Genomic DNA, 15,015 nt, shown 5'->3' with positions numbered 1-15,015 from the left:
CTTTTTGTGATATGCTTTGGTACCAAAGAGCAAACGGCTCAATTTATTAAAATCAGGCAATAACAATAACCTCTTCACTGGGGTGAAGAATCCAGCCACTGTGGCATGGAGGTACAAGAATAAATCAATTTACACATCATATTGATTTGGGTACGGTTTATTAACCCTCATGCTGTACAGAACCTGTGGTGTCCAGATTGTAGATGGATTTAGGGATAGATATTTGATGGCACCTGTGTGTGAAGTCCAATAGACTTGGACATAGAGGATTGGGTCAGGGTCCGAGGATTCGTGCGATCTAAGGCAGGATCAATAACACAGTTTAAGTAACCACCCAATATTAAAAGATGGCGAAGGACCTCATTGAAAGCCACATGGGCCCGTGCTGTCTTAGCAGTGTGGTTGGTGAACACAGAAATGGTCATATTATTTATCTGAACCGTCTGCAGCTCCCTGGCCTTCTGGAGAATCCTAGCACAGTCCGCGTAATAGTGCAGCTTCACAATCATAGCGCGGGGACTGTTCCATCTCCGTAACTGTGCTTCTGAGGCCAGCGAATTCCTGCTGCATGGTCATTATGTCTGAGGAAAGGTCAGTTTTTAGTTGCTGTATGTTGGACCTGATAGACGTGAGATTCTCTGCAAATGCTGCCGTCAGTTCCTTTTTAAACAGTGCTGAAATTTCTTTACGAAGTTCAGAGAAGAGTTCAGCCTTCGTGAACGTCTCCGTATCGACGAGCAGCGTGTTGGGCGACCCAGGCAGTGGCAAAGTTTTACCATGAGGCGGGGATGCAGTGTTAGCAGCAAGCCGCAAGTTTGACTGAGAGGTGTTTGCGCTCTTATTAACCTTACGCGACATTCTAAACGCAAAAAGCAAAAACATTCTTGTCTCGGAACTATACAAAACAGTTGATATATCAAAAAAAACCAAAAAAACGTCAAAATGTGCTTGGAAATACTCGATAATAACTAGACTCTGTAGGAACTACTAGGGGAGGTAGGATCTAGATTCTGTGTTTTTAACAGAGGGGTTACCTCAGCATGTTTAAAATAGGACGGAACACAGCCTTGCCTCAGTGAATTGTTGATGATGGATAGTAGTGTGGGACCATTGCTGGTGAGAGTCCCAGACAGGACAGAGGGAGGTAATATATCTAAGGAGCATGATGAGGATTTCATTTTACCTATTACTGCAATTAAGTCATTGAGTGTGTTTGGAGAAAAAGAAGTAAATGACCCGGGACAACAAGGGGCATCTTCTTAAGGGGAGGCACTTGAGGAGATTTTGGATCTCAAGTCCATCAACTTATTTACAAAGTAATTGAGGAAAGTGAGGTTGATCTGATCACAACCTGGTGCACCTTGTCCCTGTGTATAAGCCCTTAGTGCACAGGGAGCCACCAGCCACCCGCACAGTGCAGAGATGGTCAGAGGAAAGCGAGGAGGCTCTTAATGACTGTTTTGAGTCTACTGTGTGGGAGGTGGTCTGTGAAACCACGGAGAGGACATCGACAGCCTGGGGACATGCATTACAACAAAACAATGTTGGCAAAGTCTGGAGAGGCCTCAGAACCATCTCAGGGTACAAACGTCAGAACTCTCTGCCTGGCAGGGATGTGAGGTGGGCAAATGAACTGCATCATTTCTTCAACAGGTTTGATTCATCCATGAGGCAGTCTCCCAACATCGGCTGCAGACTCACCCACACCCACTGCTGCTGTTCCACCTCTGACACCTCAGATACTTAACACCTCCTCTACTCACCCTGGTCACTCCTCCCCACCCCCAACAACAGCATCCAATACACACTTAACACAAGGCTCCAGCCTGCCTCTCTCAACCACCCAGCTTAGGAGGGAAGTGAGGAGGATTAAAGCCAGGAAAGCTGCAGGTCTAGATGGCATCAGCTCAAGGGTTGTCATGTCCTGCGCAGACCAACTGTGTGGGGTGATGGAGCACCTCCTCAACCAGAGCCTGAGGCAGCTCTGGAAAACCTCCTGTGTTGTACCAGTGCCAAAGACCTCAACAGCTATGGGCCGGTGGCTCTGACATCCCACTTGATGAAGACCCTGGAGCGGCTGGTCCTGGCTCAGCTTCGGCGCCTGGTGAGCTCATCACTGGACCCACTTCAGTTTGCCTAGCAGCAAAAACTGGTTTGCAAAAAGGCTGCAACTTCAGTGGTGTGGCTTTGTTCCGTCAGATACACAACAAAGCACTATTTTTGGTAGCACATGCTAGCGGGCCATCGTTATTACCGTGTTTTTTTGGAAAATACGGCACACTTAAAATCAATCCTTTGATTTTTCTGAAAATCAACAGTGCCACTTATAATCCTGTGTGTCTTATGTATGAATTCTGGTTGTGTTTACTGACCTGGAAACGATTTTATGTGGTACACGGCGCTCGAAAAGGTTTTAGTATGACTTTTCTAAGCTACGAATCCGCACCGCTTGATGGATTGTTGGAGCATTACGGCTATCGTAGGCAGGAGCCTCGCGGGGTGATAAAAACTGTGCTTCAACATAATATTACCGTATTGTGTGTGTATAACCTCCTTTTAAGTTTTGTGGATATTCTACATGGTTATGCTGAAGATATGTTGGCCATTTTCCACTGGAAATGCCTTTTGGTTAAACTGTCAGCAAGGAATTAGCATTTGCACTGTTAATTTTTATATAACTGTAATGCACATAAAAACAGCTGCTTGTTTATGTGAAAATACATTGATGGGGTTTTTTGCACTAATAAAGTTGTAAAGTATTTTGTCTCGTGTCAATGATATCGTCAGTCACCTGGATTTTAGACTACCTCACTGACCGACCACAGTATGTGAGAACTCAGGGCTGTGTGTCGGAGAGGGTCGTCTGCAGTACGGGGGCCCCACAGGGAACCGTTCTGGCTCCGTTCCTCTTCACCATCTACACTGCAGACTTCTCCCACAACTCCACCCAGTGCTTCCTGCAGAAGTTCTCTGACGACTCTGCAATAGTCGGCCTCATCACTGATGGGGACGACAAGGAGTACAGTACAAAAGTGCATCACCCCATCACTAGGAGTCCCAGGCTTCTACCTTTCTACCTTTAAAACCCGCCTTCCAGCCAAATGAAGCTTTAGCTTCAGCCAAGTGGAAGCTAAATTGGCTAGTCATTCATATGTAAATTAGGTTGTTACCTGGGAATTCTGGAGGGAGGGGAGTGGGGGTGTGTGATTGAGGGGGTGGGGGAGCTGCTAAAAGCTGTGAACTTCCTTTTGTGTTCACTTTGATGCATTCTCAATCATCCATGGAAATAAATCTCCAAAAGTCACCAACTTGGAGTGTTTCAGTTTGCCATCTTAGGGAGAAATCAACACACATGGGTGTATGTCCTTTGTTGCTGAGATTTATTGATAAAAACAGTACAAAAAACCAACCATTTATACACATATTTACAAATAATAATAAAAGGTGAGTGAGTACATTTCAACATTTTCAACATTATACCAGTGGTCTGATTGATGCCACAATGGATTGCCCTGAAGAATTCTGTGGTGTACGGACCTCCTCTCCAAGGAAAGAAAATGCAGAGAAGACTCACCACTCAGCAGGCCTTGGAAATGATCCTGAGGGAAGTCGACCCTTGTGACTCGGATGGAGAAGACCTAGAAGTTCAGTCGGATTCGGACTCAGAGCTGTCTGATCAGTCTTCCGGTTAGTTTCATTTCATGTTATTTCCTAATACATTTCAAACAAGTAAGTGGATGTAGTTAGTAAGTAAGATATTTCAGACATTATTCTGATACAGAGGAGGAGGAGATACTGGAATTATAATTAGTATCTATTAGGGATGGGTATCGAAAACCGGTTCTTGTTGAGAACCGGTTCCCACTGTTTCAATTCCTTGGAATTGTTTGCCATTTTTGCAAACGATTCCCTTATCGATTCCAGTCGCCCCGAATGACGTCACCACGTTGCGGAGCGTCATTTACCTGGCAGGAAACAAGGCGGCTCAAACGCTAAAAAGTTTGATTATACTTTACGAGAACGGATGACAACAGGGCAACTTGCAATACTTGCAAAGTAGATATTTCATTTAAGGGAGGAAACACTACGAATATGCAAAAGCATTTCCTCACAAAACACGCGATGACCTTAAATGAATGTCGTGTTTTTAATTCCGCTCCGGACTCGTGAATCTCAACCCAGCAGCAGCGGTAACGTTTGCACGTCCTCTCCCGTTAATGCGGCAGGTAAATAATCAACTAACAGTGCATATTATGGTAGCGCGATCTGCCTTATTACAAAACCTGCCATTACTGTGCATTTAGGTGACCGTGATGAGAGAGACAGACAGAGTCTGGCTCAGATGCTGCCAGTTCTCGCTGCAGTCTACCGGTAGCGTCTCCTTTCAGGCCAGGATAGACGAATGTCACCGAGCAGTGACTAAGTTTGTGGTAAAAGGCTTTAACCCATTTGCCACAGCAGATGCCCCCGATTTCACTTTGGTAAGTGAATGTGTTTAATTGTAGGCAGGGACATTACTGGATATTCTTGTGTAATTGCCACAGAACAATTTATGTTATACTTTGTTATTGCTGCAGACGAATATTTATTTTATTATTTTACATTTACAATTTTTTTTCCTGGGGACCCTGTGACACCCCATTGAAGAGCCGTAGGCTGGATCTCTTAAGATCTCACTGTTGGGTTTGTAAGGCCATGTTACTCCTAAATTTCTACCTTGTTCAAAGAGAAGATATAAAACAAAGTTCTAAGCTAATCGACCTTAGTGTTCTCCTTTTTTTAAAAAAAAAAAAAAAAGAATCGATAAGAGAATCGATAAAGAATCGAATCGTTAAACAGAATCGAAAATGGAATCGGAATTGTGAAAATCTTATCAATACCCATCCCTAGTATCTATGCATGCATTTGTGATTTTGTTTGACCTTCCCATTGCTCACAATTTGAATTTGTTCACACTGCAGATGAGGAGACTGCTTCTCCACCTAAAAAGAGAGCTTTTTTGGGGACTGAGACAGCGAAACATGGCACAGTGTGGCGTGAAGAACAGGTGGGGACCTGTCTCCCTTTCACCCCAATAGAAGCGTACGCTGCAGATGGAGAGCCAAGGGCTAAGGCCAGGAGAAGTATCTCGAGTCGCCTTCAGAGCTTCCTGTGTTTCATCACTCTTGACATGCTTCATAGCATTCAAGAATGGACTATTCAACATGCACAGCAAACGGAGCATGTTCATTGGTTCATGGACCTCCCTGAACTAATGGCATTTATTGCAATTGTCATCTTGCGGGGGGTTAACAGGGTTTCATCTCTACGTGACTGCTGGTCAGCAAACCTGGGAAACCCACAGATAATTGGAACTATGGCACGAAACCACTTCCAAGACATCATGCAACACCTACGCTTTGATGACAAGTCCACCCGCAGTGATCGAGCAAAGACTGATAAGTTCGCTGCAATTTCCAGTGTGTGGGGATCATTTGTCACCAACAGCATCACGTGCTACAATCCTGGTCTACATATCACCGTTGATGAACAGCTTTTCCCATCAAAGACTCGGTGCTGTTTCCTGCAGTATATTGCAAGTAAACCTGACAAGTTTGGGATCAAGTTTTGGGTGGCTTGCGACCTAAAATCCAAGTACATTTGCAATGTCTTCCCATATCTTGGCAAGGACCCCAATCGTCCCACTGGGGAGAGACTTTCTGAAAATGTAGTAATGAGGCTGATGGAACCATTCCTAGACAAGGGCAGAAATGTTACCACGGACAATTTTTTCACATCGCTTTCACTTGCGCAAAAACTTCTTAGACGGAAAACCACCATCCTCGGCACAGTCAACAAGATTCGCAGGGAAATTCCTCAATCCACTAGACAGACAGATCGCAATGAATTTACCACTCAGGTATGTTGCAGGTCTTTTGTGGTTCTATGTTTATGTGTTTCATTGTGTGTAAAAGGGCTATGGAAATAACAATTTATCTTATTTCTTAGGTGTTTTCAACCTCTGCTGCCACGCTGACGGCGTATGCGGCCAAACGGAAGAAGACAGTCTATATTCTTAGCAGCATGCACAGAGTGGTTCAGACTGATAACACTACCAAAAGGAAGCCAAACACTGTCACCCTTTACAACAAAACAAAGTGTGGCGTGGATGTGATGGACCAGATGGTTCGGGAGTACACTGTCCGCAGAGGAACACGGCGCTGGCCAGTTGCCGTGTTTTATAACATGATTGACATGGCAGCACTGAATGCACATGTGCTGTATCAAGCATGCACCGGGACGAAGGAAAGACGGGTGGACTTCCTGGTGGAGCTTGCAAGAGAGTTGGCTCACTCTCATGTAGCTGAGAAGAAGGCAAGAAAAGAACAGTTGCTTTGGACACAACCCTCCACACCTAGCCCTGGAAAAACTATCTCTATCTCTACTTTTAAGATTAGGCTTAAAACTTTCCTTTTTGCTAAAGCATATAGTTAGGGCTGGACCTGGTGACCCTGAATCCTCCCTTAGTTATGCTGCAATAGATGTAGGCTGCCGGGGGATTCCCATGATGCATTGAGTGTTTCCTTTCCAGTCACCTTTCTCACTCATTATGTATTAACAGACCTCTCTGCATTGAATCATATCTGTTATTAACCTCTGTCTCTCTTCCACAGCATGTCTTTATCCTGTCTTCCTTCTCTCACCCCAACCGGTCGCAGCAGATGGCCCCGCCCCTCCCTGAGCCTGGTTCTGCCGGAGGTTTCTTCCTGTTAAAAGGGAGTTTTTCCTTCCCACTGTTGCCAAAGTGCTTGCTCATAGGGGGTCATATGATTTTTGGGTTTTTCTCTGTATCTATGAAGCGCCTTGAGGCGACTTTTGTTGTGATTTGGCGCTATATAAATAAAATTGAATTGAATTGAAAAAGAGCCATGTGTCAGGTCAAACACAAATGCAAGAACAGTCATGCCACTGTGCGATGTGTTCACTGCTACAGATACACATGTGGTAAATGCAGACTACAGATACCATGGCAGTGCCAGAATTGTGAGTGATTGCTGAAAATGTTGAAATGTACTCACTCACTTTTTATTATTATTTGTAAATATGTGTACAAATGGTTGGTTTTTGGTACTGTTTTTATCAATAAATCGCAGCAACAAAGGAAATACACCCATGTGTGTTGATTTCTCCCTAAGATGGCAAACTGAAACACTCCAAGTTGGTGACTTTTGGAGATTTATTTCCCTGGATGATTGAGAATGCATCAAAGTGAACACAAAAGGAAGTTCACAGCTTTTAGCAGCTCCCCCACCCCCTCATTCACACACCCCCACTCCCCTCCCTCCAGAATTCCCAGGTAACAACCTAATTTACATATGAATGACTAGCCTAGCTTCCACTTGGCTGAAGCTAAAGCCTAGCTAAAAGCCATTTGGCTGGTAGGAGGGTTTTAAAGGTAGAAAAGCCAACTGGCTGCTCTCTGGGGCCCTAATCACTACTCAAAACTCATCTATTTAGAATTGCATACACCTGATCTGCTCAGTTCTTATATTTGCTTTTATACTTTTATGACTGTTTATGTCTAAATTTTATCTGCCATGTTTGCTATATATACATTTTTCTTATGTTTTTTATGGTATTGTTTACATGTTACTGTAAGTTGACCTTGATGGTCTGAAAGGCGCCTATAAATGAAATGTATTATTATTATTATTATAAAAGAGGAGTGACTCAAGGCTTTGTGGACTGGTGCCAGCAGAACTACCTCCAGATCAACACTAGTAAAACCAAAGAGCTGCTGGTAGACTTCCGCAGGCACTAACATCCCCCACTGCAACCACTGAGGTCCAAGGTATGGACATTGAGACTGGACATCTACAGGTACCTTGGTGTTCATCTGAACAATAAACTGGACTGGACTCATAACTCAGACGCCCTCTACAGGAAAGGGCAGAGCAGGCTGTACCTGCTGCAGAGACTCAGGTCTTTTGGAGTGAAGGGCCCACTCCTGAAGACCTTCTATGACTCTGTGGTCGCCTCAGCCATCTTTTACGGTGTGGTCTGCTGGGGCAGCAGCATCTCTGCTGGGGACAGGAAGAGACTGAACAGGTTGATCAGAAGGGCCAGCTCTGTTCTAGGATGCCCTCTGGACCCAGTGGAGGTGGTGAGTGACAGGAGAATGGTGGCTAAGCTGTCATCCCTGTTGGACAACATCTCCCACCCAATGCAGGAGACTCTGACGGCACTGAGGAGCTCCTTCAGTGGCTGCGGCACCTACGATGTGGGACGGAGAGATTTCGCAGGTCTTTCCTCCCCACTGCTGTCAGACTCCACAACAAAGACTTCAACTGACTAAGCACACACATCCACACATGTGCAATACTCTTTCTGGCATCGTTGTATTATACTCAATTGTAAATAGTATTTGTATTCTATTTTATTCAATTGCATGTATTATTTCATTCTATTCTATTGTGTACAGTATCTCATGGATATATTATTCCAGTGTTTTTTCTTAAAATTTTCTATGCAACTTTGCACTGTCTACTGCTGTAACAAAACAAATTTCCTACGCTCGGGACTAATAAAGGTTATCTTATTTTATGCAACCAAGACTACATATCTCCCGTACTGGCATCCTTACACTGGCTGCGAGTTAGGTTTTGAATTCATTTTAAGATTTTATTATGTGTTTTTAAATCGTTGCATAGGTTAGGACCCTCAAACCTTTCTGATCTTTTAAATTTGTTCACTCCTGTAAGATCACTGAAGTCTGTGGATCAGATGCTCTTAGCTGTCCCAAGGTCCAGATTAAACACAGAGGATAAGAAAGGTCTGGCCTCTCTTATCTGGAAACAAAATTAACAAAATTGATTGAAAAACCTGTTGCAAAAATTCCTTTTTATTTTGTTTTGTGAAGCTACAAACTGATGAACTAGATTACTGGTAGAATGATGTATAAATTAAACATGATTTGCCGTCTTATGCATATTGTATTGATGTATCATGACCAGTGATGTGCAATACCACTGATTTCCTTTCTGATCCAATACCAAGTAAAATTCAGGGTGGTATCGACGATACTGAACCAATACCTAGTAGAAAAACTTATATTTTTTTTATTGTATCTCAAATTTTAGCGTCATCATGATTACAGGACATCAGACTACTTGTTCTTATCACATAATAAAGCTGAATTCATCATGGCTCCTTTAAGTTCAGTAATTACTATGTCCTCTGCCTCATGTAATTAGGAGTTGGTGTGTAGGAGCCATTTTTCTTATTTCCCTGTCTTTAACACTACTAGAAGGTTGCATTTCATTTTATGTACTGGTTATGGCAGTGGTAGGTACAGGGTTATTTAAGGTCAAGGGTAATTCTGTCCAGGTGTTGCTGATGAGAAGGGGCAAACCATTTCCTACTGTGCTTAGTCTAGTTGTTGTCTGTGTTTAAATGGACGTTGCAAAGGAAATAAAAGTCCCCTTAGGCCCCCTCCTTGATTCAGAGTCTTTCCCTTTTGACGTAAATGGTCTCCTTGACTCTGGTCTCAAACCGGCGTTCCTCGCTGTCCAGGATGTGTACCTGTGTTCCTGGAGGACAGGCGGGTCCATGGACCAGTCCACAGCTGAACACCGTACTTGGGTTAAACTTCCAGTGAAACTGAGGCCACAGCTTAGGACAATAGAAGATTGAAAAATGCTGCCTGGTCTAATGGGTCTCAATCTCTGCAACGTTCAGCTTTCAGAATTTGTCTTAAACAGCATAAAAGCATGGATCCATCCCACCTTGCATCAGGAAAACATTGATGAACTTTGAGCAAATGAAACCACAACTTTAAAAAATGAATTCCCAAAATTAATTGTTTCGACATCTTAAACACAAAATCATAAGTTTTAATACCTACAGCAAGTTTAAGGAAAAATAAATTTTTTTTAAAGATCTTTCAACCTTTTTTCTCAAATATAAAACAGCTGATGACACTGACATGCATCTTACTATGATGGGAGCGATTTCAGCCCTGAGTGATCACGCTGATGTTTGCACAGAGCAGACAATGAGGTGAATGTTTTGGCACATTGGTAACAGTGAAAGAGTTTATTAGTAACGTGGGATCGTTTGTGTTTGGAGTATGAACTGAGATTCTTGAAGCTCTTGTCACACTGGTCACAGCTGTAGTTTTCTTCCATGTGTGTATGTTCATGAAGGTTACGATTAGCTGAATGTGCAAAGCTTTTGTCACAGTGTCTGCACTTGTATGGTTTCTCTCCTGTGTGGCCTCGTTTGTGTCTTTTAAGGTTGGTTGCAGTAATGAAAGATGACCCACACTGATCACAGACGTGCTTTTTAACCCCACTGTGAATCAGTTCATGTTGTTTTAATCCACTTAATGTGCTGAAGCTTCTCCCACATTCTTTGCAGTATTTCAGTTCTTCTCCAGTGTGTTTACGCTGATGTACTTTTAGACTGTCTTTTCGACTGAAAGCTTTTCCACAAAGGTCACAAACAAAATCTTTCCCACCACCACGGTGATGACAGGGTTGAGAACTGGATCCATCTGTGTCGCTCTGCTTCTAAACAAAGACACAAAGACGGTGTAAGTCAGTCCTTCAACATTTTTATCCTGAACATCGCCTGAAATAAAGAGCAAATAAAAAACAAACAAAATCATAACTGAAATGAAAATCTGAATAATCACTCAGAGCTGCTTTTTCATGCAGTAGAATTGCCAAAACATCAGAATCAGTGAGCTGCAAACTTTCAGCCCCGACTGTGTCTGTGCTGTCGGGTGAGAAAGGCGACAACTCACTGATTCTAATCGGCAGGTCTGCGCTTTGTGCAGAATCCGTGTACCTCCTCTAGTTTACTGTTTGAGCTGTTTGGTGGTTGTCAAAATTTTGTGAGGTTTCACCTGAGATTCGGGCGTTTTGGGAAAAATAAAATTATATTAAAAAACTCGATTCAGGATTTTAATGAATTGATGTCACGTTATCCAAGCCAGACTCGATTTTAATTGGTAAATCGATTATCAAAACCCACCCCTAGCTGAGACAGTTTAATGAGCAGAGTTGTTCCAAACAGTCAGGCTAAAATGACAAGATAAAAATATAATATAAAAACATACCTCACAGTAACTGCACTTGGAGAGTCTCTTTCTGGTGTGGATCTGTTGGTGTTTTCTCAGGTCATGTGGAGATTTAAAAGTCTTCTCACACAGGTCACATTTATAAGGTCTCTCCTCAGTGTGGGCAAACATGTGTTGTTGTAACTGCGTGTTGGTTATAAACTGTTTGCCACACTGTTCACAGCAGTACACATCATGTCTGGTGTGAATGCGTAGGTGTGTATTTCTGCTCTCAATCCGGCTGAAAGTTTTCCCACAGATGTCACAGCTGTATGCCTTAATTCCAGAGTGGGTAACTAGATGCCTCTGTAAGTTGCTACTGTGAGTAAAAGCTCTCCCACACTGATCACAGTTGTACACTTTAACTCCACTGTGGATGAGTTGGTGTGCTTTTAGGGAAAGCTTCCAGGAAAAAGACTTTCCACACAAGTCACAGCTGAACGGTCTCTCTCCAGTGTGGATGACCTGATGCTGTTTTAGTGAATCCTTCCCAATAAAACCCATCCCACACTCATCACAGGTGTGTTTTTTCTCTCTCTTTCTTCTGTGAGGTTTGTCGGCCTCCTGAGAGTGCTGACTTCTCGCTCCATGTTGGTCCTGCAGTGACAGAGATACAAACAGAGGCAGTGAGTGAAATGCAGTCGTGGAACAAACTCAACCTTCAAACTCCCTCCATTAACACTAGTTTTAAACCTGAAGGTGGAGTGTGGCACCAAACACCTTAAAGGTCTCTTATCCCCACCTGCTGGTAGTTCTAACACATTACATCCAACCTGGTGTTAAAAATAATTCATGACTGTTCAAACACTCTAAAATATTTTTCCTTTTTTTCCTTACTTTTACTCCCCACAGAAAAAAAGACTTTCTACTCATTACATTTTCAAAACAGACTTTTTACTTTTGGTTTGAGGAATTTGAGGGGAGTTATTTCATCACTAAGGGCATCAAACTGATTTGAGCCTGAAAAGTAACACATGAAAGAATCCTGATCGTGTACTAATCACCAGGGTTTGAAACATAAAAAGAGATGAAAGAGGCAAAACTGTGAGTCATAGTCAGGAGTTAAAGTGAGACGTTGTTCTTCTTTCTTTTTTGCACAGCACCTGAACAAACAGGTAATTTCAAATGCAGCGTTTCTATCAACAAACATCAGCAAACACACAAACTGTTTGTGTGCAGTTTGTCTCACAGTGTGTTGCTGGCTAAAGGTCCAGCTGCTGTACATCACAGGGAGAGAAAAGAAAGAGAGCTAACTTCACTCAGAGATGGAGAAAGATAAGACACACAGGACAGGAGAGGAAGAAGAGAGGTTAGATTTAAAGGGAAGGACTGCTCAGTGGGATTTGATCAACTGGAGATTAAAGCTTACATGTAAGTCCTCATGTGTTGAAATCAGATATTGGGTCTGTACATGTTACATTATGGTTTTTTTTTTCAGATTATGAAACATGCTGCAAAACAATCTGAGGCAGATTAACTGTGCCGCCTCAGATGCAGCCTTTGCCATGCAGTAGAATTGCTAACATGCTAACACAGTTTAATGAGCAGAGTTGTTCCAAACAGTCAGGCTAAAATGACAAGATAAAAATATAAATACATACCTCACAGTAACTGCGCTTGGAGAGTCTCTTTCTGGTGTGGATCTGTTGGTGTAGTCTCAGGTGATGTGGAGATTTAAAAGTCTTCTCACACAGGTCACATTTATAAGGTTTCTCCTCAGTGTGGGTAAACATGTGTTGTTGCAAGTTTGAGTCTGTTGTAAACTGTTTGCCACACTGATCACAGCAGTACACAAGATGTCTGGTGTGAATGCGTAGGTGTGTATTTCTGCTCTCAATCCGGCTGAAAGTTTTCCCACAGATGTCACAGCTGTATGCCTTAATTCCAGAGTGGGTAACTAGATGCCTCTGTAAGTGGCCACTTTGAGTAAAAGCTCTGCCACACTGATCACAGCTGTACGCTTTAACTCCACTGTGGATGAGTTGGTGTGCTTTTAGGGAACCCTTCCAGGAAAAAGACTTTCCACACAAGTCACAGCTGAACGGTCTCTCTCCAGTGTGGATGACCTGATGACGTTTCAGGTGACACTTGGAAATAAAACCCATTCCACACTCGTCACAGGTGTATGTTTTCTCTCCCTTTCTTCTGTGAGGTTTGTCGGCCTCCTGAGAGCGCTGACTTCTCGCTCCATGTTGGTCCTGCAGTGACAGAGATACAAACAGAGGCAGTGAGTGAAATGCAGTCGTGGAACAAACTCAACCTTCAAACTCCCTCCATTAACACTAGTTTTAAACCTGAAGGTGGAGTGTGGCACCAAACACCTTAAAGGTCTCTTATCCCCACCTGCTGGTAGTAGAAACAAATTACATCCAACCTGGTGTTAAAAATAATTCATGACTGTTCAAACAGTAAAATAATTTTTTCCTTACTTTTACTCCCCACATTAAAAAAAAAGGACTTTCTACTCATTGTATTTTCAAAACAGTCTTTTTACTTTTGGTTGGAGGAATTTGAGGAGAGTTATTTCATCACTAACTGTGTTATTTAAAGACTGCATGAAGATCCTCTGCAGGTTAGTGCAGGATAAACAGGTTCGTTTGCTGAACTGTGATGGATTTAAAGTAAAGAACAGTGTGTGACTGGTGCACAGTGACTGTGGTGCTCATGTCAGAGTTAGATTACATCAAGTGTAGCAGAGATTCATTTAAACTGAAGCTCATGATGCTGACATTCATTCACTGAGTTCCACCTTCATACCAACAGTATAGTGTCTAATATAATGATAGTGTACTGTCAGTGTAGAGGATGGAAATCAGCCAGGACAGCTCATGAAACATCTGCTGACATCTGGTTGAATTCAGTTGTGTACATCCACAGAGAGCAGCAGGTCAGCTGATCACAGCCTGTACTTTAACAGGGCTCTAGAGTGCGACCAATCTGGTCGCAAATGCGACCAAATTTTTCAGTGGTGCGACTAAAAAAAATATTTGGTTGCACCTGTGCGACCAACTGTTCGGGTAACAAAAATAAAATAAAAATCTCTGCAACTCTCTGTGTGGTCAACAACAGACACACATTATGCCCCTATCGTGGACTAAACTAGATCCGATATTACGTATCGGTATCGGTCCGATACTGACCTAAATTACTGGATCGGATATCGGAGAAAAATAAAAAATGTAATCCGATCCATTAAATATCACGAAAGCACCTCACAAAACTTGCAACACGCCGTAACTCACCTCAGAACGTTAGCACGTCGGAGCAGTAGGCATCACGTGATAGAGCGGCTGTGGCATGCGGGACCTGTTGGTGCTCTGGATAGCATTTGGAGCTTAGCTACCAACCCGGCATTTCATCTCCGACAAAGTTATCCCGAGAGAAGTAAAGCAAGTGTGTAAGTCCATCTCTGAATGTTTGTAAAGCATTCCTGCGTTAAGCTTAACAAGCGACTGCCTCTTCTTGCTGCTACTTCAATCATGAAACTGCTTAACGATCAGCTGATCGGCTTTTCTGTCGCGAGTCCGTCTCTCTTGTTTGTTTTTGGCCCACTTTGCACCAGAAAGAGGAAACCAGCGGCTGAACAACAGCAGCACGTTTAAGCTTGATCAGCTGTTGTTAGAATTTATTTAATATTACTTTCTACACCAGGATCTTTTTCTACGTAGCTGACGGCTGGTAACTGTGCAGGGGCGGATCTAGCAAAGTTTAGCCAAAGGGGGCCGATAGGGCATTAACAGGGAAAAGGGGGCACAAAGACAGACTTTTCTTTCTTATTCTCATTTAAAATGTCTAGCTTTTAATAAATAATTATCTGACACCCAAAGTTTTAATTTGATGTAAAATGAATAGAAGTCAATTACTGTATATAGTAACTATTAAGTCTAATATACCCTAGTAAGCTATAGTACTTT

At 42.8% G+C, this 15,015-nt stretch overlaps 1 protein-coding gene across 3 annotated transcripts in view; it reads right to left on the bottom strand.

Annotated features, from left to right (window-relative positions):
- Nucleotides 1–8,732: 8,732 nt before the first annotated feature.
- Nucleotides 8,733–15,015, bottom strand: part of LOC143420380 (uncharacterized) — a 40,964-nt gene continuing 34,681 nt past the window's right edge. For 2 of the 3 annotated variants that reach the window (XM_076888436.1, XM_076888435.1), the window contains 3 exons: nucleotides 12,703–13,299; nucleotides 11,102–11,698; nucleotides 8,733–10,550 (listed from right to left, as the gene is read on the bottom strand). In XM_076888436.1, coding sequence (XP_076744551.1) covers nucleotides 9,975–10,550; nucleotides 11,102–11,698; nucleotides 12,703–13,299 — 1,770 coding nt within the window. In that variant the 3' untranslated portion in view covers nucleotides 8,733–9,974. The remainder of the gene's footprint in view (nucleotides 10,551–11,101; nucleotides 11,699–12,702; nucleotides 13,300–15,015) is intronic. The other variant, XM_076888437.1, reaches the window with a different exon arrangement.

The sequence above is a fragment of the Maylandia zebra genome, linkage group LG9 (genome assembly GCF_041146795.1).
Source record: "Maylandia zebra isolate NMK-2024a linkage group LG9, Mzebra_GT3a, whole genome shotgun sequence".
Lineage (NCBI taxonomy): Eukaryota > Metazoa > Chordata > Actinopteri > Cichliformes > Cichlidae > Maylandia > Maylandia zebra.
Note: the sequence above shows the minus strand (reverse complement) of the source record. Positions and strands in the feature narration are given on the sequence as shown.